This window comes from Neurospora crassa, linkage group III, assembly GCF_000182925.2.
Source record: "Neurospora crassa OR74A linkage group III, whole genome shotgun sequence".
NCBI classification, from domain to species: Eukaryota; Fungi; Ascomycota; class Sordariomycetes; order Sordariales; family Sordariaceae; genus Neurospora; species Neurospora crassa.
In genome coordinates this window covers 2,477,422-2,501,237 of record NC_026503.1, presented here as the reverse complement: position 1 = coordinate 2,501,237, position 23,816 = coordinate 2,477,422, and the positions used below count along the sequence as shown (strand labels likewise).

At 53.6% G+C, this 23,816-nt stretch overlaps 5 protein-coding genes and 1 non-coding gene across 7 annotated transcripts; 3 read left to right on the top strand and 3 right to left on the bottom strand.

Annotated features, from left to right (window-relative positions):
- The first annotated feature begins 391 nt into the window (after positions 1-391).
- NCU00068 lies at positions 392-4,933 on the top strand. 2 transcript variants are annotated; one of them, XM_011395438.1, is made up of 3 exons: positions 392-1,054; positions 1,117-1,195; positions 1,322-4,933. In XM_011395438.1, exons 1-3 carry the CDS (start codon positions 1,048-1,050, stop codon positions 4,548-4,550), a joined length of 3,315 nt encoding a protein of 1,104 aa, XP_011393740.1. In that variant the 5' UTR covers positions 392-1,047; the 3' UTR covers positions 4,551-4,933. The 2 variants fall into 2 exon arrangements, with proteins under 2 accessions (XP_011393740.1, XP_011393739.1); XM_011395437.1 differs by having other exon boundaries at positions 1,289-4,933.
- On the bottom strand, positions 4,853-6,082 carry NCU00067 (dolichyl-phosphate mannosyltransferase polypeptide 2). The gene is made up of 3 exons (XM_951284.2): positions 5,808-6,082; positions 5,620-5,700; positions 4,853-5,492 (listed from the first exon to the last, which is right to left on the bottom strand). Exons 1-3 carry the CDS (start codon positions 5,808-5,810, stop codon positions 5,304-5,306), a joined length of 273 nt encoding a protein of 90 aa, XP_956377.2. The 5' UTR covers positions 5,811-6,082; the 3' UTR covers positions 4,853-5,303.
- A 119-nt stretch (positions 6,083-6,201) lies between these two features.
- Positions 6,202-9,807, top strand: NCU00066 (pre-mRNA-splicing factor cwc-22). The gene has a single exon (XM_951283.3). The coding sequence runs from the start codon at positions 6,466-6,468 to the stop codon at positions 9,496-9,498; it is 3,033 nt and encodes a 1,010-aa protein (XP_956376.3). The 5' UTR covers positions 6,202-6,465; the 3' UTR covers positions 9,499-9,807.
- Positions 9,769-12,100, bottom strand: NCU00065 (tRNA-dihydrouridine synthase 1). The gene is made up of 2 exons (XM_951282.3): positions 11,745-12,100; positions 9,769-11,657 (listed from the first exon to the last, which is right to left on the bottom strand). The coding sequence occupies exons 1-2, from the start codon at positions 11,931-11,933 to the stop codon at positions 9,957-9,959; spliced, it is 1,890 nt and encodes a 629-aa protein (XP_956375.3). The 5' UTR covers positions 11,934-12,100; the 3' UTR covers positions 9,769-9,956.
- Positions 12,101-13,180: 1,080 nt separating this feature from the next.
- Positions 13,181-18,406, bottom strand: NCU00064 (hypothetical protein). Its single transcript, XM_951281.2, has 5 exons — positions 17,132-18,406; positions 15,755-16,886; positions 14,669-15,647; positions 14,237-14,610; positions 13,181-14,171 (listed from the first exon to the last, which is right to left on the bottom strand). The coding sequence occupies exons 2-5, from the start codon at positions 16,751-16,753 to the stop codon at positions 14,124-14,126; spliced, it is 2,400 nt and encodes a 799-aa protein (XP_956374.1). The 5' UTR covers positions 16,754-16,886; positions 17,132-18,406; the 3' UTR covers positions 13,181-14,123.
- Positions 17,307-18,342, top strand: NCU14114. Its single transcript, XR_897855.1, has one exon. It is a non-coding gene; the product is annotated as a ncrg41 (non-coding RNA).
- Positions 18,407-23,816: the final 5,410 nt, after the last annotated feature.

Here is a 23,816-nt window from a genome sequence, read left to right as displayed (position 1 = left end):
TCCACTCTTCCATTCCCTTCTTGTCCCGCATCCCACTGCAGTTGTTCATCGCAGCCAGTAACAGTGATCACAGTGCTCAGGTTCCCGGGTGACTGGACGGGCAGTCAGGAAGGTCCTCAACCCGTCACCCTGACGGGTCACCGCCCACGCAGCCCGGTCTGGTGTAACTTACCTTAGGTAACCAGCAGGAGCCAGGTACCTCCCACTATGTAGGTACCTCTCAATAGACGGGGAGGTACCAAGCAGGACCTCGCGCCAGGCACTGTCCAGTAGGCAGTTGCTGGTTGATCCATCCTGGCCGTTGACCCGTATACTGCCGCTCAATTGGGGAGGGGGCTGTTGACGTCGGCAGTCACCACCTTTCTGACTCTTCCTACATTCATGGTTCACACTTGAAGTTCCATCCGACCTCTTCTTTACTCAACTACAAACCACACACACACGCACACACAGACAGAAACAAGCAACTTAAGGCACCCAGCTTCTACTTCATACCAGGAACAACAGCACCGACTTTCCGACCAGTTACCATCACGAACGTTCAACGACTACTAGCATACGCCGGCGACTTCTCTTTGCTTTGATCACGACACATTTCGGACTTAACACGCTGCTACTAATCTAACCGCCACTTGTAATACAGCGTCACTTCAAGTGCGACTCTACTCTCTCTTTTCTAATTTGATATCATCCTCTTTTCATCTGCCCGTCTGTCGCAGAGTTCGCTCTGCGATTACACTCCTTTGTCCCCTGGTAACAACACAGCACAACTCCCGGACACAGCCCAGTGCTCAACTGCCTCGACGCTCTCGATATTACCGCTCGAATTCGCCAATAGCTCTCTTGTCCTACGTTTCTCTGAGCATACGCCGTGCAACCCACGTAGAACCGTCTCGTTTACCAAGGCTCTTCACCATATACATACCTGCCGTATTCACTCTCTGAACGCCGGCCAGTTGTGTCTCTACGTACATTGAGACCTTTCGACGCTTGTTGCTTCATCCCCTCGGGCAGGAACCTGCTCGACCCTCTCCCGAGTTGCCATTCATGCCAGGTTTGTTGTGCTCCTCAAAAACAATCTCCGTGACTTTCTGTTCTAACGTAAGGCCTTGATAGCCTCTAAGAAAGACCGGAAGAATGGCAAGGACAGTGGCGGAGTGGTCGCAGCGGTGACGAAACAGGGCGCCAAGTTCTCGTGGGTTCCCCTCCTGTTCAACGGATGATCCTCTGTGCTCGAGTGCCCGTCACCACTTAAACTGCTCAATCTAATCATCAATTACCCTATTAGAAACACGACTGACGCTAAAGACGCCTCGTCCAGTCCGTCGCCGACCGCTACCCCGATACCGGCAGTGTCGGTTCCCGATAGCATGCCTTTTGCACCCTCGCCCCGTGATCGAATCACTTCCCCTTATCTCGACGCTGTCTCCACGGCTTCGTTCGCAACAAGCCCCTCGCCGAACGCTAGGGAATGGATAAAGAACCTGCCAACTATGGCAGGCTCGCCCGGAAATCTTATTAGTTTGGCGGGCGAGTCGCCTCCTACTGCTCCCTCGTCATATACTCCTTCATCATTCGATGACACACGCGGGATGTCCTCTGGCTGGTCTTCGCCCAGGCCTCCCAGCAATCTCTATGCAGCTTCGGTATCACCTCCAACTGCGGGCCGCCGGCCGATGAGTTTCCACATGGCTAGATCCCCTGCGGAGCTTCATGGACATTTAGGCGAGCCAGCATCTAGGAGAAGCTCGATGCATTCGCACTTTGCGCGTGCTGGAAATCCACCGCTGCCTCACCAACCGCAACCTCACTTTTACGGTGCACCCGACTTTAACCTAGACACACATCGCCACGATGGCATCAAGGCGGGCGAACGAGGCTACTATTTTGGCTATGATATCATTACCTCTCCATCTTTGAATAATGTTATGAGGAATGACAAGGTCGTCGTGGCTGGATACGAGGGCGGTTTGGAAGTTCACAAGCTTACAAAGGGAGGTCGCTTGGAACCCTTGGCGAGTCTGAAGGGATTGCGTGGAGGCGTATATCACGCCAAGGTTCTTCCTTGGACGGCTGCGCAAGCGGACGTATTCCCGCTGATCGCAGTTGTTGTCCATGGTCCAGATATTCCCCCTATCCAGTCGGCTTCTACCTCGGCTCCCAAAACCGAAGGCGACTATGATGCCGTGTCTGAGGAAAGGTCCGAGGCCATGGCTAACGTCCCACTTGACGCTCCTAAAGATACGCCCGGTGATAGGGCGGTACCTGGTTTCATAGAGTGTTACCAGACGACCGTCGAGGTCTACTCGCTCAAGACCAACAAGCTAATCGACATTCTGCTTGAGGCACCGAAGATCCCATTGAAGACTTCAGTCCTCAGCCCAATCTTCCAAGCGCCTCTCCCGTCGGGTGCTTTCCTCATTCACGCAGATGGCGGAAGTGTTGTCGTATCATCTGGAATCACCGGCGAATGCTGGGTGTATCAGCAGGTGGTAACGGATGAATTGGCGCCGCGTTTCGTTTGCCATGGAAAACTTTGGACAACACTCCAGCAGACTCCGAGAGGCAGCGATGGATCGCAGGACATGGACCGGAATTACACTCCAGTGCCGCCTCGTCCACGGCCTCAGATTGCAATTTTGAGCGTCAGAGGCAAATGGATCGCTTACTGCCCTGCTACGCCATCTTCGCAGATAAGTCTTCGAGCGACTGTCCCGGTTCCAATCTACGGTCGGGCTCCGAATCTGTCTTCGTTGACGCCTGGTCAGCTGCCACCCGTTTCTTCTGAAATCGATCTTCCGTTGGGTGACAGTGTTGTGAACAAGATTGTGCGAGATGCGACCCAGGAGCTTATCCAAGGTGCCAAATGGGTTGGCAAACAGGGTTGGCAGGCTTGGAACAGCTACTGGAATCCGCAAGCAAACCCGACCAGCCGGTCTCCTGTTCTCGCTCCTCAAAGCTGGGGAGGTTCTGCCCAGCCAGACCCTTCCCAGTTTCCTCCGACACATGGTGCCATTACTCCGCCAATTGCGAAGGATCCGAACATGATTTCGATTGTGGATTCAGAGACCTTGTCCTCATCGGCCACTATCCATCCGGTCACCAGCTTCCACATTCCCCAAGGTTGCAGTTTCTTGTCTTTCTCTCCGTCTGGCCTATCTCTCTTCACTGCCAGCTGCAAGGGAGATGTCCAGACTGTTTGGGATTTGATGCGTTTACAGTACACCAAATCGTCGCCCTTGCAGGGTGCCGGCTTGTCTGTCACGGGAGGCCCGAGAGTGCGCCAGGTTGCCCAGTTCTCCCGTATGACAGTGACCCGCATTGTTGATGTGGCCTGGACTAAGCCGAATGGTGAGCGCATAGCCATGGTCACGGAGCGTGGAACCGTTCATATCCTGGATCTACCGGCAAGCGCCTTCTCGTGGCCTCCTCCACGCCGCCGGATCAGGCCGAGTGAGGCAACAAACTCGGCCTCGGAGGGAACTTCTGCAGTTGCGATTGCTTCCAACGCCCTGAGCTCGGTCCGTGAAGTCGCCCGGCCACTCATCAGCCGACCACGCAGGACTAGTAGCAACGGACAGCTTGTAGGGTCTGGAATTGGCGATTATGCAACACACGGTGGAAAGGTTATCGCTGCGAGCATCAGTCATTCTCTCGGCAAAACTGGACATGCCATTAGCCAGCTGAGGCACACAGGCGAAAACCGAGTCTCTCTACCGAACAGCAACTCTGCTCCAGGAACGTCATGCGTGACGTGGGTGACGGGTAAGAGGGGCCATTTGCTCTATGTTCTGGGCAATGGTCTCGTTCGCTCGTTTGTGGTTACGAACCGAAGAACATCCGGAGGCGAGCGACGAGCTCCACGACTTTCCAGATATAAGGATGTGAAGGTTCCTTTGATGCCGGACCTCTCGTTGGCAGCCCGCGCGAAGGCTTTCGTCGACCAGGAAGAGTACTACGAGTTCACGGAGAGGGGCCTCGATACGGGCAATGAGACGTTGGTCCTCGATCGATATCGAGCTAAAGCAAAGATGACCAACCTTGCCATCCGGTCATCAATTCCACAGGCGGAGATAGAGTCTAGCGCGCCGTATCAACCTTTTCACACTGACCGGCGTGTTGCCCTATACGAGGTTGAAGACGGGTCGGACGCAGCACAGCTTTCAGAGCGCATGGGTGCGGCGTCCCTTGACAACTCGGTGATCGAACCCAGTCAGAGAAAGCAGAAGGACCCGCGATCCTCACTGCGCGAATATGATAATCTAAAGCCAGGAGCCTCTCAGGCATGGGCTTTTGGCGGCAATATCCAAGGAAGAAAGCTGGATTTGGGGCTGCATCAGCTGGGAGATGACGATTTCCTGTTCAACGACGACCTGAGGGCTCTTCCTCCTTCTGCGATGGAGCGAGTCCTTGAACGGAACGGTGACACTGACCAGGTTGTTGTCACCACTCGTCGGAAGCGTGGAGTTTCCCGCTTGACCGCCCATGATTATGATGGGTTCTTTGAGGATGATTGTGAGGTGCTCGATTTTGCCGACCAGCGAGTTTGAGCAAAACCAGGAACAGCCGCCCTTTTTTTCCCCCACCGGCGCAGTGTGTGCTTGCTTGTTTGACTTCGTTTAAGGATCTGCTTGGCTGTATTGACGGTGGTGAGCTCTACAACCACAAAAACAAATCAAAGCAAAAACTTTGGATTATACTCATCAGCCATGGCTTCTTCGCATTGGCCATTAGTGGCTCTGCTTTTGAGTCCACCTCTTGCTGGGGCTAGGATGGAGTTTGGGTACCAGCTTTGTTGGAGATGGTTGTGCTGTGAGCATGCAACTTTGATAGGGGACACTGGGCAAATGTTGGGTTGCTACTTGAGTAATTAGCATATACGGAAACCAGTAAAGCGAGACAAGCAAATAATAGACGAACAACTTTGCAAATATGTTCGATCCCTGATGAGAGCATGTGATAGTGCGCAATAGAGTCTGATGATCCGAGACTGCTCCTCCTACCAACCTATTCTAAATATGCGCGGAAGGAGTGTTTACGGACTTATCCAATTCCCGTGGTACTTATGTATACGGAGAAAATCCCACAAACACCCAAGTCGCCGGAGATAGTACCCTGATCCCACACGCTGACCGATCTCGGTGCCGTTCAATTCTTCCCCTTTTCAGATTTCTGTAGTCACCTAGTCTCCCTAGTATATACATATCTTTGCACCTGAACCAACCGATCGTCCTCGATGTCTCCAGCCCCAATGCCAACCGCGATGCGCCTGCCATAGAGGCCGGGCAAGAAGAGCCTAGGTTTTACGCCTTCTTTTTGGCCGCTGCGGCCTTAGCCTTGGCCGCCTTCTTCCTGTTGCTCTTGATCATCACCATGCTCAAAAAGGAGCCGACAACGGATGCGCCAAGCAGGATGAGGATCACGGGGATGCGAATGGCCCATTCGCGAGGGGGGAAAACGTTTTGCAAGGGGTGATCGGAGTCGACAAAGGGCTGGAGATTGGTGGTTTGTTAGTTTTTTTTTTTTTTTTTTTTTCTTTCAAGAAGGAATAGGAAGATGGCTGGATCCTGGGGCATCCTGGGGTTTTGGGGGGCTTTCGGGGGGGGTGTCTAAACGCACCATCAACAGAGTCCAGATGGTATAGTAGAGGAAGACGAAGGTGGCGGCCACGAGCATGGCGAGGCCTACGAGTTTGTCGAGCTGTGGTGGTTTAGGGATTAGGGGTTAGCCGAGTGTTCAATCCTTCGGTTTCCGTCTTGTCATGACGGCGGCTTCGGGGTTCGGGCAGCTAGCGATTGGAAACACACCATTGTCGATTTGATCGAAGAGGTTGGTTAAATGAGTGACGTGGTAGTTGGTGAAGGTGGTTTCGTTGTTTGAACGAGAGAAGAAGAAGAAGAAAAAAAGTAAAGTAGAGGTATCGCTCCCGCGTGGTGGTGAGTTGATGCTGATGTTGCCGTTACTGCAGGTGACTGGCACCTTTGACCCACGGGGATTGAGAACACCGAACACCAGCACTAATAGCGACCTGGCCACTTACGGAAAGCGGAGTCCAGCTGCCATTTGCGAACCGTAGCGTCACTGTTTCAGGGGTGGCGCGTTGAGCACAAGCGGCTCGCTGACGTTAGTGGACCGTGTCGATGGCTTTGCTTTTCAGAAGGAAGGGAACAGCTCCACTTGCTACTTCTGTAAACTCCACACCAGCCTTCAAGGAAGTTTTGGTTGCGGCCACTCCCGTCACCTCTCACGGTCCCGGCAGTTCAGGTTGCCTTGCCTTGCCCTGCCTTGTCGTAAGCAACTTGCGCGAGGCACCAGATTCTAGTGGCCAGCAGTTGGTGACCTCCTCTTTTCTTTTACATCTTGAATCACTTCCTTGGCGAGATCTTGAGACGACACAGTCAGTTCTCAGCACACCGAATACTTGTTTTGAACAAAAGAAAACAGAGACAAGGATAATTCTTCACGATGGCTTCGGCAGACATGTCTCCGTCGCGTAGCCATCCTCACGACGCGACCCGATCCCCGTCCCCCAGGACCCAGTCACCTTCGCCCCGGGACGAAGACGGCTCTCGGTCCCCTGGTGAACGTACACCCTCACCTCCTTCTCGCGATCCGTCGCCGTATCGATCACCAGGCGAACGCACACCTTCGCCATCTCCTCGCCGGGATCGCTCTCTCTCACCAAGAGATCAGCCGCACTCACACCCACGATCCCGTTCGCCTACACCCCGCAGCCAATCGCCTTCCCGACGCTCTGTCCGCTCGCCATCTCCGAGACAGGGCTCACCAGCGCGCCGTGTTGATCGCTCATCTTCCCCTCGGGCACGCTCGCCGCCACCACGCCGTCATTCCCGTTCTCCTCCGCTGAGAGGACAACCCCCTCCTCCGCGCCATCGCGATGCAGGTGGCGACTATAGACCGGTAAGGAAGGAGCGCACCCCGACGCCACCCCCTGTGGCTGTCAAGACCGAGGAGGAAAAGCTTGCCGACGCCAGAGCAGAGTACCAGAAGCTCTTGAACCTACGCAGTCAGGGTGTGTACCTACCCCCGCACAGGCTACGTGCCCTCCAGGCTGCCATCACCGACAAGAAGACCAGGGAATACCAGCGTATGGCTTGGGAGGCACTGAAGAAGTCTGTCAACGGTCTGGTCAACAAGGTCAACACTGCCAACATCAAGTTTGTGGTCCCCGAACTCTTTGGCGAGAACCTTATCCGTGGCCGCGGTCTGTTTTGCCAGAGTCTGCTGAAGGCCCAACATGCCAGTTTGCCCTTCACCCCCATTTATGCTTGCTTGGCTGCGATTTGCAACACCAAGTTACCCCAGGTGGGCGAACTCCTTGTCAAGAGGCTCGTCCTGCGTTTCCGCAAGGCGTTCAAGAGAAACGACAAGGCGGTTTGCCTCTCGTCGACCATGTTCATAGCCCATCTCGTCAACAACCAGGTTGTCCACGAGATGATTGCCGCCCAGATTCTGCTGCTGCTGCTTGCCAAGCCCACGGATGACAGCGTCGAAATCGCTGTCGGCCTCATGAGGGAAGTCGGCTTGTTTTTGGAGGAGATGTCCCCGGCCATCGCCCATGCCGTTTTCGACCAGTTCCGCAACATTCTTCACGAGGCCGATATCGACCGTCGTACGCAGTACATGATCGAGGTGCTTTTCCAGGTGCGCAAGGACAAGTACAAGGACAACCCGGTTATCAAGGAGGAATTGGATCTCGTCGAAGAGGAGGACCAAATCACACACCGGATTGGGCTTGACGACGAAATTGACCCGCAAGATGGACTCAATGTGTTCAAGATGGATCCCAACTGGGAGGAGAACGAGGAGGAATACAAGAAGTTGAAGGCGGAGATCTTGGGTGAGGCTAGCGACGACGACGAAGATGACGATGACGACGACGAGTCGGAGAGCGGATCGGAATCGGAGGACGAGGAACAGAAGGCGTTGGAGATCAAGGACCAGAGTAATGCGGACCTCGTCAACCTCAGGAGGACTATCTATCTCAGCATCCAGTCGAGTGCCGATCCCGAAGAAGCGGCGCACAAGCTTATGAAGCTGCGGCTCCCTGCCGGCCAGGAGGCCGAGTTGGTGTCGATGATTGTCGAGTCATGCGCCCAGGAGAAGGTCTACTTGAAGTTTATGGGCTTGCTAGGAGAGCGGTTTGCCCGTCTTAACAGGATGTGGATGGACTTGTTCGAGGAGTCATTTGCCAAGTACTACTCCACGATTCACCGATACGAGACCAACAAGCTTCGCAACATTGCTAGGTTCTTTGGGCATCTTTTGGCTACCGATGCCATCGGCTGGCACGTTTTCTCGGTTATCCACCTAAACGAGGAAGAAACGACCTCCGCCAGCCGTATCTTTATCAAGATCTTGTTTGAAGATCTCCAGGAGAATATTGGCTCTGCGAAGTTGAAGGCTCGCATGAGTGAAGAGACCCTCCAGCCCAGTCTGCAAGGCATCTTCCCTCATGATGAGCCGCGTAACATTCGCTTCTCTATCAACTACTTCACATCCATCAAGATGGGCTATCTTACTGACGAGATGCGTACCTTCCTAGCAAACATGCCAAAACCTGCCCTGCCAGCACCTCCAGCGGATTCCGATTCCGAGTCCGTGTCCAGCTACTCTTCCTATTCTTCTTACTCATCCCGTTCTCGCTCTCGTTCCCTGACACCTCGGAAGGACACTCGCGGACGTTCGCTCTCGCGCACCCCTCCTCGTCGTGGCAGAGGCAGATCCTACAGCCGGACACCAAGCCGGAGCAGGAGTCGTAGCCGTAGCTACAGCCGCTCCGTCTCGAAATCCGTTTCGCGGTCTCCTCCAAGGCGAAGAGCGGTGGAGTCCCGGTCTCCCAGCCCGCCACCCCGCGGCCGTGGGCGTAGCTACGACCGGTACTCCCGCTCACCCTCGCGCTCGCGCTCTCGTACCCGCTCCCCGGCGGCGGCGCCGCCCATCCGCCGCGGTCGCTCAGGAACCCGTAGCCGTAGCAGATCATATTCGCGCTCGCCATCCCCCCCGCCTGCTCGTGGTTATCCCACCCGTGGTCGAGCACCCGTTAGCAACAACGACAGAGCCGCCGCCGCTTCCGGAAAGCGTCGTAGGGAAGGTTCCTACTCGGCAAGTCGCTCGCCACATCCCCCTCCCCAACAGCGTCTTCGCCGAGGGAGCTACAGTCGGTCACGATCAAGGTCTCCGATACCGATCAGAGGCAACGGGCCGGCGGGTAGGGATACAGGCCGAGCTGGCCCGGCTCCCGCTCGTGGAGGACGGCGGAATCGCTCATACTCGAGATCGCGAACCCGGTCACCTCCACCACTAGCGGATGCCGCCACGGGGTCTAGGAGAGTTGTCAGCAGGTCGCCAAGTCCGGTGGTTGGCAACAACAAGCGGAGGAGATCGTACAGCAGCTCTAGGTCAAGATCTAGATCGAGTTCGAGGTCCAGGTACAGGTCCAGGTCACCAGTTGCTAAGCGGGGAAGAGTTGATTAGAAGCCCTTTTACTATTATTAACGGACTAACGGAAGAGAAGGGAAGGGGAGGGGGTGACAGATGTTGACTTGGAATTCAGAAGAGGCTACGAAATGTATATTGATACCAGAAGCATTGGCTGTGAAAAGAAAAGAAGGACAAAGAATGACAGGCAAGTCTAGTTGTACCAGGGGGGAGTATAAAACTGAAAACCGAATCGACATTCATTACGTTGGAGTCGGGGGCTGATGGGTGCTTTCTGATAATGCAATGACATCACAGTGATTGGAGCGGTACGTTGATCGGAAGAGACCGTATTTGCACTCAAATAAGGGGTATGATACTCTCTAACAATGCTCCTTCTAACATCTATAAACCAAAGCTCCATCACAATATGCCAACATCTCTATACAAACCCAACCACCTTCAAGAGCACCCGGTTAATGTATACATGGCCAGACCGGTAAAGGAAGAGAGATTCACCCACTAACCAGCTCACTCTTGGGATAATTCGTAGTAGTCTCCAGCGACTCCACCGCTGTCTCCCCGCCATTCTGTCCCTGAACAGGAACCAGCGCCTCTTCAGACGCCGTCTTCTTCTCCTCCTTCTCCTTCGACCCGAGATTGGAAGCAACCGTAGCCTCCGCATCACCACCACCACCACCACCAGCAGCCTTCTTTGCCGCCTGCGCTTTCAGTTCCTTCTTGCTCAGCTGCAACGCCCCCTTCGCCAACGCCTCCTTGGGCAACGGCCGAATAATTGGCTGGACCACCCACCAAGGCCTCTTGTTCTCCCTCCTCGCCTGTGCCGAGCTTTCCGGGTCATCTTTGGAGTCTTCCGTTTCCTGGTACAAGGTTTCCAGGACGTCGACGTCGAATGACGAGCCGCCGGTGCGCTCGTACTCGAGAAGTCCCAGGGCGACCTTGCGCTCGACTTGAGACAGGATGGCTTCGTATTTGCCGATTTCAGAACCGTTCCGCGCGCGGGCAAGGAGGTCGCGGACGTCGGTGTGGTGGGTCACGAAGTGCCGCAGGAGGTGGAAGCAGTGGGGTTGCATGGAGACGAGGTTGGGGGAGGTTTGGAGAGCTTTTTTGTCTAGGTGGGGGTTGTTGCTGTTGCTGGTGGTGTTTAGAGAGGAGGAAGAGGCGGCGGTGGTAGTGGTGGTGGTTGAAGCGCTGCCGTTGGCGGACTTGTGCTTCTTTCGTGCTGGTCCTTCACTGTCGTCGTTGGCCTGTGTTGTTTCGAAGGAGGTGGAGGAAGCCTCTTCAAGCCATGCAACATCATCACCCGGCATGAACAGCGGCCTCCTCACTGGCGGCTGCTGCTCCAGCACGTACTTGTAGATGATATCCAGGTATCTCCTCAGCACGGCGTCAACGCGCCAGCCGCCGCGGCTGCCATCCTTGCTACGCCAGTACTCCCTCCCTTCTTCGCCGACGGCCGGCGGCCTGGCGAAGAGGCCTGGGTCGCTGAGGTTGCCCTCGGCGCTCATAACGCCGTCAGCGCCCGTGGCCGCTAAGCACTTCTCCAAGTCCGCGTGCTGCAAGATGTTGCCGTTGGCGAAGATGACCGTCTCCTTGGGCAGGTTCTCTCGCAGGTAGCGGATGTACTCCCAGTCGGCGAGCCCCGTCTGATGCCCCTTTTGCTCGCGCCGCCGGCCATGTACCGTGAGAATGCTGGCGCCGGCGCGCAGCACGTTCTGAGCGTATTTGAGGGTCGCCTCTTTGGTGTCGAGAATGCGGATCTTGGCCGTCACCGGGATGTCAAGTTCCTTATGCAGCGTGTTGATCAGCTCGAAAATGAGCTCCTGGTTCTCTTGCAGAAAGGATCCGTATTGGCCGCGCTTGGCGATGCCCTGCGGGCAGCCGAGGTTGAGGTCTACGGCATCGCAGTAAGGGGCCACGAGCTTCGCGGCGGAGAGCAGGTAGGCGGGATCGTTAGCGCAGAATTGGACGAATAGCGAACGGTCGAACTCGGGATTGCCGTCAAGGAAGGGAACGTAATCGGACGAGTCTGGGCGCGGGCTGTCGGCTGTCAGAGGGCCGCGGATCGGTTGGAAATGGGAGTCACGGTATTTTGGCGCTTCGGTAAACAGGCGGGCGTGGAACATGGGAGTGTAACAAAGGAGCTTATGTTGTTCATCGGCGGGGAGAAACGATCGGGTCAGCATGCGCCAGGCCTGTCACGAAAGCAATCAGTTAGTTGTGCTGTTGTGTTTTATTGAGGTTGTTGCCACTACATATTGTCCACAAGGGCGCAAACTCACAAACTCAGACTGATCCACCATGGGAGCAACGATGTACTTTGGACTACCGATGCTCTCGTAAAAGGCCCTGCCATGAAGCTTCGTTCTCTTGGGCGCTCGGGGTGTCGTGGTCGCATTGGCCTCGGTTGCGCCCAGGTTGGCAGCCGCAGAGGTGAGCGAAGAAGCTGTTGTCGCAGAATGGGAAGCCATCGTGACAAAGGACCTGAACGGTAGACGAAGGTGGAGGAGAGACCTCCTAGCGAGTATCGAAAACGGAGCCACGGTGGTGGCAGGTTGTGGACTTTCTTGAGCAGCAACGCCTCTGTCCTTTCTTCAAAAGTTTACTTTTGTTTACAGGGCAACTGCATCAAAATTTGGGCCTTCTCCGCAAGGCTGACGGCTTGTCATACATATTCGGGGTCGAGTGACCACGGATGATGATTGGCTGCCCCCGCAAATTTCTGCGAACAGGCGAGTGCAATATCTAACAGGGGCTGACCCTGCATTAGGCGTGGGGGCTTCTGGGGGGGTTGAGCAGCATTGCATTTGCCCAGCTTCTGACCAATCCTCGGGAAGCGCTGGCGGGCCAAGAACTTCCAATCCTAGGTAGCCTCGGCCGTTGTTCGAATCATCACATTCCTAACCCGTTTTGCGCAACGCTGTCACTCCTTCGTGTCTTTGTTACGCGGTCCGGATATCTGCTGAACGTTCCCATGATAAAAGATATCGGCTTTCTAGCTTTGTTCTCATCGTGCCACCCGCATGTGTTACCAGCTATTTTAAAATCTATCTTTTTACTCTCCTTCGACTCCCGTAGAATAGATGCATCTCCAAGGTCCCCTTCCACTGACAGACATGTTATGAGTGGGCTTGACACATGGAAATGAGGATGATTTCAAACGACTGCCAGAAACAGAACATGATGGATTGTCCATGACCGGTCCACAAGCTTTCGAAGTTTCATAACCCTAAAGAACTCGACCCATCCACTGTCTGTTTCCCGTTGCAGCAGTTGGTAACCAGAAAGATTCTCATGTCTTTGAGTACCTGTTTGATCTGATAAGCCTCAACAAGCTTTCTCTTGGCATGCTAGCATACTGGTACATGGGGTCTCGCTAAAGAGAGTGCAGTAGTGTCAGGTACGGGTGACGGGTTTACAGTATGTAAAAGCTGTCCAAGTGAAGATCAATTTAGGAATGCGGCATCTCAGTATTCAAACCCGTTGGTGCGGGCGCTCTGCGTTTACATATAAACACCACCTGATCAACACAAATACTGCGTCAGCAAATGATTCAGGACGTCAATACCTGTAAAGGCTTCCAGTGCTTCTCCAACTAACTGCTGCAAGCCCCATGCCACACTGGTACTGACATCAACGAGAAGCGATCGAAGTCATGGCATATAAACGAATGCAGGAGTCGTCGACCACTTGAACCAAACCAATTGAAGATAGTAAACTGTAAAACATTTCACGTGTTGCCTTCGCCTTGTTGACTCAATTGGGGACCATAAACAAAAAAAAAAATGTTCAAGAGATAAAAAATAAAAACCAGATAGGCCTACTTCGCCGGGCGCATTAAGCTGGATGTCCAACAAGCAACGAAGATGCCACAACGATATCGAACGGCTGTAACGCTCCCTGTCAAATTCAACTTGCTGCGCTGGCTTTTAAAACGACCTGGTTGTAGGCTTGCTATGACGTACGTTTTGACTCTCGCTCCTCTTCCAAAACAATTAAGGAAACTGAAAAACAGGATGCCATACCCACTCACTAAAAGAGATTTTGTTCGAAGCAGTCGATGCTCTTATTTGCTGGTTTCCATATCACCCCTCCCATTGGGCTAAATTGGGCCCAGACTACAACACCAATTCCGTCCAGATAGCTCCAAGATGACCAAGAAGGGACGCTTGCTCCGTCCTTTGAACATTTCTTTCCTTTTTGCTTGACCTCCAACATATCGAACAAACAACTGCACCCCACCTCCTCTGTTGCACTTCGGGTAATCCAACGTCTTAACTTTCTGTCCAGTTGACGCCCCGTGGGATCCCCTGTGTCATCGTTGTCGCCATCGGTCCAGCGCGTGTAGCCCAAGGAAGGAGTGGTTGATGCCATTGGAGAACCCTACACCCACACGCGCGCCAAAGAGTCACTCACGACAGCGACAAACACCCCGTTGTCCATATACACTACCATGCAGCCAGCTGTCGCCCCGTTTTCAAAAGGAAAGATTAGGATACTCTTGAGTGAGTCTACCAGGCAATAAAGCCTTGCTGGAAGCGACAAAATCCGAATAACGCCATAAACACCAAACAATGCTCTTTGCTGAGAGAAATAGGAAATGCCTCGGAAACGAGAATTATGGGTGCGCTGCACGTTGAACCGCTGTAACGTTGGACTCGTCAGAAGAAGTGCGTGTAGATTTTAGAGTTCTCGTGAACTTCCATTTCCTAGTGAAAAAGCATAGGTAAGCATATAACCAAGGCGAATATGAACGACGGTTGTTGCAACTTACCATCTTGAAGCTGTTGAGTTCTTCTTTGATTTGCTGGGCCAGCACAGGTGTCAAGCGATTGCAAGTGGCGATTTCACCGCGGCGATCATACTCCTGGCTGGGCCACGTCTCATAGAAGGCAATCCGTGGGCTGAATGTGGCGGATCGCTTCATGGATCCCTGAGGTGTCCCAGGTGCGCTTTTGGTGTCTTGCCGAAGGCGGAGTGCTGTTACAAAATAATCCTCGTTACCAATTGGAACTTGGCCAGCTCGATCATCATTGTTTGGCGTGCTGGGTGCGCTGGAGTTGGGAGAGTCAGTGATGGCACTTGGGGCATCAAGTCCTCGGCCCTCCGCAGGTCGGGGAGATGGGCTCGGCGAGTTGCTGTTGGTGTCTGTATCGGTGGTCAAGTCAGCAGGAGCTAACAGGCGTAATCCATGGAAGATCCTTACGTTTCAAGATTCCCTTGCGGACTGCAGCAAGCACTTCGGCCCTTTCTCGTTCACCGCCGATAATGCTCTTCCTTGCAGCTGATCCATCACTACCCAGGCTTCCCGCACGCTCCGACCCAAGACCTTGCGCTCTGCTGGCATCAAGTGAGTTCCTTTCAAGCCGAGGAAATCCGGTACCGCCTCCGCTTTGGGAGCGAACGTCGGCATTGACGTTCACCCTTTCCCTTTCAGCCTCGACATTGATCATGGACACTGTAGCTTGCGAAGCGTCTGGTGCCTTTGCGTCGGCAGCAGGGACACCAATGACGGACTTAGGTCTGAATAGTCCAGCAAGTGACCTGGTGCTCTTCTTCATACCGCGTCCCATCTTGCGAATCATAACCGAAGCTGAGGAGGCGGTTGAGGAGATGGAGAGATTGTCGGTCGAACCCCCAAATATCCTGGGGCCATATATGTTGCTTCCAATACCAGCCGCCTCTTGCTGCTGTGCGATACGGGCCTGCTCAGCATCCAAGGGCTCATTGGAGTTCTGATCCTTATGCAGTTTAGATGGGCCATTCTCGGCGTCCTGATGATGGACCGCTTTCCTGAACTCAGACGCACTGCTGAATGAGAATGCCCGACGAAGACGCGACGTCTTGCTCTTGGGCTTGCTGTCGTTATGGCTGAGAGCAGCTAGTTGCTTCGCAGCCGGGCTTTGAGCCGGCGGCGGGGAGGGCGTCTTCACCGGCGATGCCGAGCGACCAGCGGTGACACCAGCGGTCGCGTTCCGTCCGGCGTCAGTATCCATAGCCACAGGTTTAGAGAGAGGAGAGAGGTTAGTAAGACGCTTCGTGTTGGTAGCATCGGAAGAAGATCCTCTTGGCGGGATGTTGACCAGTCGAGCGTGATCTTGGCCGTTGCTGTGGTGTTGTTCTGGGATAGAAGAGTGAGCGGGGTTTCCGGTGGGGTTGGCCACATTGGCGCTGAGGTTGGCAGACTGGGAAAAAGAAACCCTGAGTTAGCGAATCTTACTGGACGGCTGCATATATGATTGGACAATGTTTACATGGGGGGAATATGGGTAAGTATCCAGAAGTAACTTACAGATGCTGGGCGGGTTCCACTGCTAGCAGTGCTGCGGCTCGACGAACGGCTATCAGTACTGCTGGTACGTGTATGGGCAGCAACTCGACCAACACTCAAGTTGTTAACCGTTCGTCCGGAAGATTTGGCTTCCTTTTCGCCAGTCTTTCGTGACTTTGAGGACACATCGGTGGGCTGAGCAGCGTAGAGGGGGGCTAGGGGCATCGCAAGACCGGCGGAATCCAATGCAGGCATGCTGCGTCTCCTAGCTCTCTTGACATCCTCTCGGACTTGACCATGAGGGAGAAGCATGTCATCGACCGCTGAGCCCCCCATTGCACCGGCGAAGCTATTTGGCCGGTGTGGGAGTGCTCCGTTTGGACCGCGCAGCATACCGCTCTTGTGCTCCGACGTGTTTGACATGGTTGGTGCTGCTTCATTCGCCCGTTGCGCTGGCCGGCGATACCTCTCTGGCGACACTTTGGGCGGGCCCGCGGAAGCGATCAGAGGTACCGAGAAGGTTTCGCCCAGATGCGCCGAATGAGGCCGAGGTAAAGGAGCGACTCTCCTGCTACTGCCCACTGAAATGACCGAATCGTCTCTCGAACCGCCGGCTGATTGCCCACTGGTAGTTGCAGGGCTGGGAAGATTTGTCATGGAGTTGCTGGATTGGTATCGGGTATGCGCTCCAGACTGATCAAAGTTCTGTACTTGGGGAACGGATGGTGTTGACGAGGTACGGTGTTGCCTGAATTGGTGGTGATGTGTTGCGTGGTTGAGAGCTGGCGCGTTGGTAAAAGCGTATTGTTGCACAGAGCCAGAAGCTTGACGGTACACCACTGGTGCGCCGACTACACCAGACATCCCGTGTATACTGTTTCTCTGGGACATGTTGTGACCATATTGTGGATTTGACTGCGACTGGGCAGGCTGGATGATGCCGGTGGAGGAGGCCGGTCTTGTCTGAAGCATGGTAGCAGTCCCAGATTGCCGGGGATAGCCTTGCACCAAAGCAGCCATTGTCAAACCTGAGCGATCTGTCGTCCCGCCGCCGTGAGGTGAATCAGGACGTTGAACGGTACTTGTAACTGAACCAAGGAGATGGTGTGATTTCAAGGAAAGTAACAGTGGAGCCTTTCGCTAACGAGGAAATCTGGTTACGGCAGGCATTAGCATCTTCCGCGAAACGAAGTCAGGTTTGACAAGAAGAACTAGGAAAAGCGAAATGGCATAGGGGTTTAAGTTGTTGTCGCAAGGCTGTCTGACAAATTGGGGAATTGGTAGGTTGTGTTGGGAGATGCGGCGTCAGGGCTCTTGTTGTGATTGACGGGACTCCTTGACATTGGCGGCAGTGCTAAGGGTAGAGTGGTGATGTTTTGTTTGGGTACTGGCACCTACCTTTTTCCGCCGCTGATAGAGGCAAGAGGATGTTTTTTCGACCTCGAACGAAGCAGGCCTGTTTGAGGGGATAGGGACTTTGGGGGGGAAATGATTGGGAGAAGAATTGTTTCTATAAAGCGAGGGACGCCTGCGGCCAAGGGAGGGGGGAAGAAGATGGGTTGTTGATGTGGCAGGGAAGAAGTCCACTATCACCGTGGACGTCTTGCCCTTCTGTACAAAGTCGAGTCTGTCACGACCCGCCCACAGCGATAAGTGCGACGGAGGATGGGCGCAGGCAATGTCACGATTGACACCGGAGGATGGTCGGTTGTTGGAGCGAAAGCATGGGGGATGATCAGATGTCCGGGTTACTAGAACGGTCGACGCAGATAGTGGAGGAGAGAAGCGATTCGGTGGAGCTCTCGAAGAGTCTCTCAGGCAGTCGAATCTTAGATTTCCGCGGTTGTTGCGGAGTGTCGTCGGCCAGGTCCTTTTTTTTTTTGCTCTTCCTTAATTCCTTTTGTCAAGCTCGAGAGCAGGAACACGAACACCAAGAATCGTTGCGAAGAAGTAGTAGACGACAAAAAAAGGCGACAAGATAGCAGATTGGACGGAAGAGTCGGAGAAGGCAAGAGGTCCACGACCGGGAGGAGGGAAGTGGAGGGCGGAAATTCGAGAAAGAAGGGGCCTTGCCCAAACCAAGGGCGAGAGGCACTTGAGATGGAAGTTGAGGTTGGCTGAACTGAGGCCGTTTCGTTGCGCGGTAGAGGCCCGGTAGTGGTGACTGGTGCTTATGCTTGTGCCTGTGTCAAGCGTGCTGCTGTTGAAAGGTAAGGTAGGCACTCCAGATATGTAAAGGCACGCAGGGAAGCACAGGAGCCTCTTGTGCAGAACAGAAGGGCCCGACGGAGAGAGTTAACCAAACTCAACTCTGTGTCCAGGTCAGGGCAGGGCAGCCACAACCGCAGCGCGAGAAAAATAAAAGAAAAACCCGGGGAAGTAAACAAACGTATGTCGACTCAACAAGCCCAGACCCAAACAAAACCGCAGGGGAGATCGAGGGAAGCGGCGCAAGAACGAGAGACAGATGGCGATTGGGGGGGCAGATGGGATGGAGATGAGAAAATGGAGGTTTTGACGGGTGACAACTGCACCACTCACTGCAAAATGTCTGTGGAGGAGCAGTGGGAGCGTGGATGCGCGAGAGGGCACAGCGGACGGGCAACAACGGACGGAGTTGGGACTTCTTGGGAGAGGGATGGAGCGTGCAGGCCAGTGTCAACGGAACAGAACCTCAATGGCTAATGATGGACAGGAGAGTGGATGCCCTGGTGGATGCCCTGGACTGATGGGCCGTTTTCTCCTCTCGACTTTCTCGGGAAACGGGCATTCAGAGGTGGACCCGATACCCCCTGTCATCTGCACTAGGATTGGTATGGGAAACAGCGGAGCTTCCTAGTGTTGCAACGCATGATACAGTAACAATACCGTTCACGACAACAGCAATTCATTGTTACGCCAGTCCATCTTCCATATCAAGTTAAGTAGACGCCAACCTGATGGCCCTTCGCTCCGGTGTTAACATACTTACCTCTCCTGTCCCTTCCATAGGTATCCAGGTTGACTCTGTGGGAGACCAAGACTCTGTCACGGTGTTCTAGCATAATCCGGAAGGCGTTCAAGGACATTGGCAACCTCGAGATCTATGATCAATGTAAATGGACACCTCTTAAGGAAGGTAGATTCTCGTTCTTTCGCTCTCATTTGTTCAGATGCTCCGGCGCAATACTTTTGAGACACGCACTGCAGGCATAGCAGGGCACCGCCTTTAACTTGGCAATGACTTTGATAGCGTCCACGGCAAAGTCCAAATAACCGGGACCAAGAACACCACTGCGCTTCCATCTTCAATTACACGCAATTTTAGCAACCGGACATGACCCACCCGAAGCACAAAGACGCTTATCTGGAAAGGCACTGGTAAATATCAAGGGAGTGGAAGCGCCTTCAGCTTCATATATTTCCGTAATCTCTTCCGCTTAGGTCACTACGACATAGATTTCTAATTCACGTTCTGGCACGATGTCTTCCTGATCCGTCCCTTTACCGCACCCCAAAAAGGAATGGAAACAAATTGCAACCGATTTGTGTCTTGCCTCACCTTTGCATGTTGCTCCCGTCGTCAGGGACTCCAGACTCATGTGTCCGATCGATGGATCGGTCGGCCGTTGGAGGCAAAATCGAAACGATGCCGTGTATACACGGGCATGTCAGGAAATTTCCATTTAGCGACTGGGAGGGGGAAGGATGCGCGCATGTTGTCACATGATGAGCGCTGCTACTGCAATCTGAATCGCAACGAGCCCGTCCAAATTCTACTTAGCTTGCTGCAACTTTGTGGTGCAAATTCGTCGTCGTTGGTTCGAGATGACCAGACATAACAATACACCAAGGTGCTTGGAAGCAGCCGATGAGAAAGCGAAAGGAACGGATGCTTGGAGAAAGACAGGGACAGAACTAACCAGTGTCAAGAAAGGGAGACAGACAGCTATCAAAACCTTGGAAACCCATGCAAGAACTTGACTGATCATCTGCTTTCCCTTCGTTGCTCTTTCCTCGTGTTCTCGCTTGCTCTCAGTAGGTAGGGAGAAGTTGCAGAAGTCAAGGTCTTCGCTACCACCATCTCATCTCAACATGGGCCTTCATTGGCACTTAACAGCCGCTTGATATTGCCGCAACGCGCCGCCATCGACTGCGTCGTCATCATCAAAAAGAGGACATGCAGGGTTGAGATACCCTACAACTGGCCTGAACCCCAGAAAAAGTCCTTTCGCTCGCGGCCTCGGGTGTCTTCACGATTCCATACATACCTATTCTAATGGGGGCATGCGAGCCGAAATTGTGTGATTGGCCAGGCTCATCAGCGCTCGCCAAGGTCGCGCTAACCAGGTCCGTTGCTACAGCCAACATGTCGCTGAGCTGCCCAGCCTGCGGTGGTGTCCGCAATGTGGTGTGCTGCAGTGGTGGTGGATAGGCATAAAATATCATCCTTCCTTTGTTCATTGATGGACCTCTCTGCTGCCATGATCTGGTGGTGATCAGCTTGGGCTTTGCTATATCTGTTGGGTCAGCCGACAGCAAAGGTATTATCGGCAATAACATGGTCAATTAAGTCCCTCCAACGAGGCGGAGGAAGAAAATACCGTGAGGAAACAAAGAAAAAAAAACGTGTGGAACGAGCAAGGGGTCCCCAAACCTGGAGTCCCGGGCGGATTCCGACTTCGATTTCTCGCCGTTGCGCGTGAGTCTGCGGTGGTGACCCCCGTGTTGTTTCCCCAAGCCCCAGCACTCTTGCACAGTGGCTGCCCTGTCATTGAGACCAGGCCAGCGCGACATGAGGGCCGATTAAGTCGCATCGAGCCTTCAACCTCCGGGTATCGTGGGATCGCGCGAGCGGAGTATGCAATAGTCGTTGCCAACGCGCGTCAAGGCGCTTGCGACATTGAAGGCGACGGCCAGTCCACCAGTCAACATTAATTCTGCGCCTTTCTGCTGCACGATCACCTATGCCGTTTATGGCGCTGTGGAAAGATGAATGAGGCGCCAGTACATACGGAGGATATCGTATCGGCTGCCAAGAAGTGGGTGGGTGGTGCTGTGGTGGTATCCTGAGTGAGCGCGCAATAGTATGTGACCCCTCTGCGGCCCGACCACCTCTTGGTGTACCACATCTCAACGACTTCTGTCTCGTCTTCATCTCCATCCGGAATACTTAATCGGTCGGCCAGATCTGGAGTTCGGCTCGTTGACTTTTCTTTGTGCGACAGGAATGTCGTGATCATCAGGGACGAGGCCGAACGGGTCACCAGGCACTGCCGCGGCTTAATCGGGAACAATGCTCCAGACTGGTACTATACTCACTCTAACTATAAGGGGGGGGCAAGATTCCGATGTTTATACCAGCCAACGCCGATGGATATTATCAATGCGCAAAGTCAAAAGGCTCTTGCTGTTTCGGAATCGGCCACAACTCCATCTGCCTACAACCAACTTAAACATAAGGTAGGGATCAGTCTATGTAGATGCATTACGACCGCAGGACAGGACCGCGCAGTGCCGTAGACCTAGGTAGGAATGGGCAAGTGCGGGAGGGTGACTGCCTTTCCGTTACGGACTGCAGTACATGGAGTACAGTAAGTTACTGTACTGTAAGTACAATCACAGCTCCAAATAGGTAGAGTACCATCTGTATGGTTCCGGGCTAAAGTCGAACTCAACGTCTCGACATTCAACCCCGCCAGCGTGGACAATGCAATCACATTCACATTCGCCGCATTTCGCAACGCCAGCGGCAGCTCGATCAACGGCTCTGCCGACTCCGCTTGCTTTGGCAGATAATGTTATATGCGCAGATCTGTAACATTAGTCCATACGCCATCCACCGTATCATCTCAACAAGTAATGTCAATTCATCGTCGGTCGGTGGCCAGATGAAATAACATTTATTAAATGTTGTGGTTGCGATTCAAGGTTTTACCCATGCTATCTTTCCGTGCTTGACCACTCAGAGACCTACCTACATACCTACCTAGATCGGCCTAGCCTCTTTGGTCTTGGAAGCCGTATGCCCCTTACGTGTTGTCTCACTTGGGGGACGCCCAGGGACAGGCTCAGGAACGCGAGGGTCCAATTGAGACAACAAGAGTCATGATGCTGACTGATTTGACTGAGGGGCACAGGGCGGCCATTCAGGTGTAATCAACGAAAAGGATAGCTGGATATCCAGACATCTCAGGGATGACAACTAGCAAAACGTCAGTGAGTTCTGGAAATGTTCCGAAATCTTCGACTCATGTGGAATGATGACCCGATATGGCGACTCTCTTCACCCCCTTTCATCATACGCAGTTTCATGTTGTGACAGCCTGTTGAGATCAGAACAGCCGGACGGTGAACGTGGGAGTTTCTGACTGTGTTGCTGCCACAGTTTAAAGCCAACACCAAGTCCCATGGTAGGTAGGTATCTGAGCCTGGCGTGGAGCCATTCCGTTGTGTACATACTTACATATATAAAGTGCGGGCTAGTGCGGGTAGGTGTTGGCAGGCAGTGGCAGGCTTCCATCAAATTGAAGCTTTTTTTGGGGAAGTGTGACAAGCTTTGAGACAAGCTCGTAAGGTTGCTGCAAACGTGGGATCCACTTGTTAATCACGTTATGCAATTACGCCATGATGCGGGCTCTTTCTACCTCCATCCCCATCCCCCCAAAGACCCAAGAGCAAACCTCCCGCTTTAGACATGGATCCCTGACAGGAGGGGTTCGTTATTTTAGCACGCCGACTCTGTTCACGATCGGACATCTATTCTCGTCTCGTCATCATGATCTTCCCCTGATCGCCTCCCCATTTCCTTCTCGTCCTTGCACAGTTCCCAGCGGGCCCCATGTTCGGAAGATAACGGAGAATTTACCAATCCACCGGTTCGACGGAAAGTTGGACGCTGGAGTTCTGAAAGGTTCAAGGCAACCAGTCGAGGCAAACTCAAAAGCCTCGACTTTGTGTGCTCGGGACACAAGAGGAACTGGAGGTGAGAACCATGACCGTGCCATATTCGACATGGACAGGCATTCGAGTTCTACCGCATGTTCATCGTCGTCATCGCCCTCCAGCAGCATAATCCGAACATACCAATGCATGGACCATCAGTGGCAAGTCTACTACAACTACACACGTAGATGTAGCTGGTAGCCGGTGGCTGGCAAGCTGGCTCCTGATCAGTTCCAGTCCTTCTCTCCTGTTCATCCGGCGACGACATGCTTCGTCCTCCTGTGCAATGCAGAGATACAGCAGCGGAAGGCTGTCGAGGACGAGCCAATCCCGCCCGCCGTATCATGTCCTTTTCATGCTCTCATCCGTCTGAATGCAAGTGCCTCTTAACCCGGATCGGAAGGCAAACATGTCCATCGCCAATCTGGACTGTTGGAGCTCGCCAAGCGCTACCCGATCAATATAAGCTACCAGCTCACCACTGGACCACCGGAATCCTCCGGTCAAAGTTGTGACGCTTCAGGTCGTAGACTTTGCGGTTTCTGATGCTGCCGGGCGGCCTGGAGTAGTGGACTGTTAAATCTGGTAATCCGGCGATTAACGGTGACATCCACGAGCCTTGGATTTTTTTATTTTTATTTTATCTTAAAAAAAAAAAAATTTTCCGATTTTTTTTTTTCTTCTACGGCGTCGGCTTACGTCGGCCGGCCCCCCACAGCACTCACGCTCCCACGGCACTCGTGGTTATACACGTACCAAGCGGCCAGTTATCGTCTTCTCGACAAAATGAGGGTCCTTTCCCTCCCATGATTCACAAGCTTCGTCAGAATACGAGGAACGGCGGGGCAAGTACGTGGGTCAGGTCCTGTTATCCTGCCCTATTGCTGCTCTCTGCCCATAAAGTCTTGGACCCTTGACATACAGCACTCTGCTATATAACTCACAAGGTCATTGCCTCATGTATGATCGAATGGTCATGTTGCGCAACAATGCACTGCATATCTTGTCTCCGAGCGGTGTTCGGTTTGGGGAGCTGTACCCAAATCCTAGTACCATCTTCGGATCCGTGAACAAGCAACAAGCATTTACCCAGCTTGGCGGATCTTGAGCCATCCCGTTACGCCTCATGCTTCGCCAGCAGCATTTCAGTCCGAGCAGT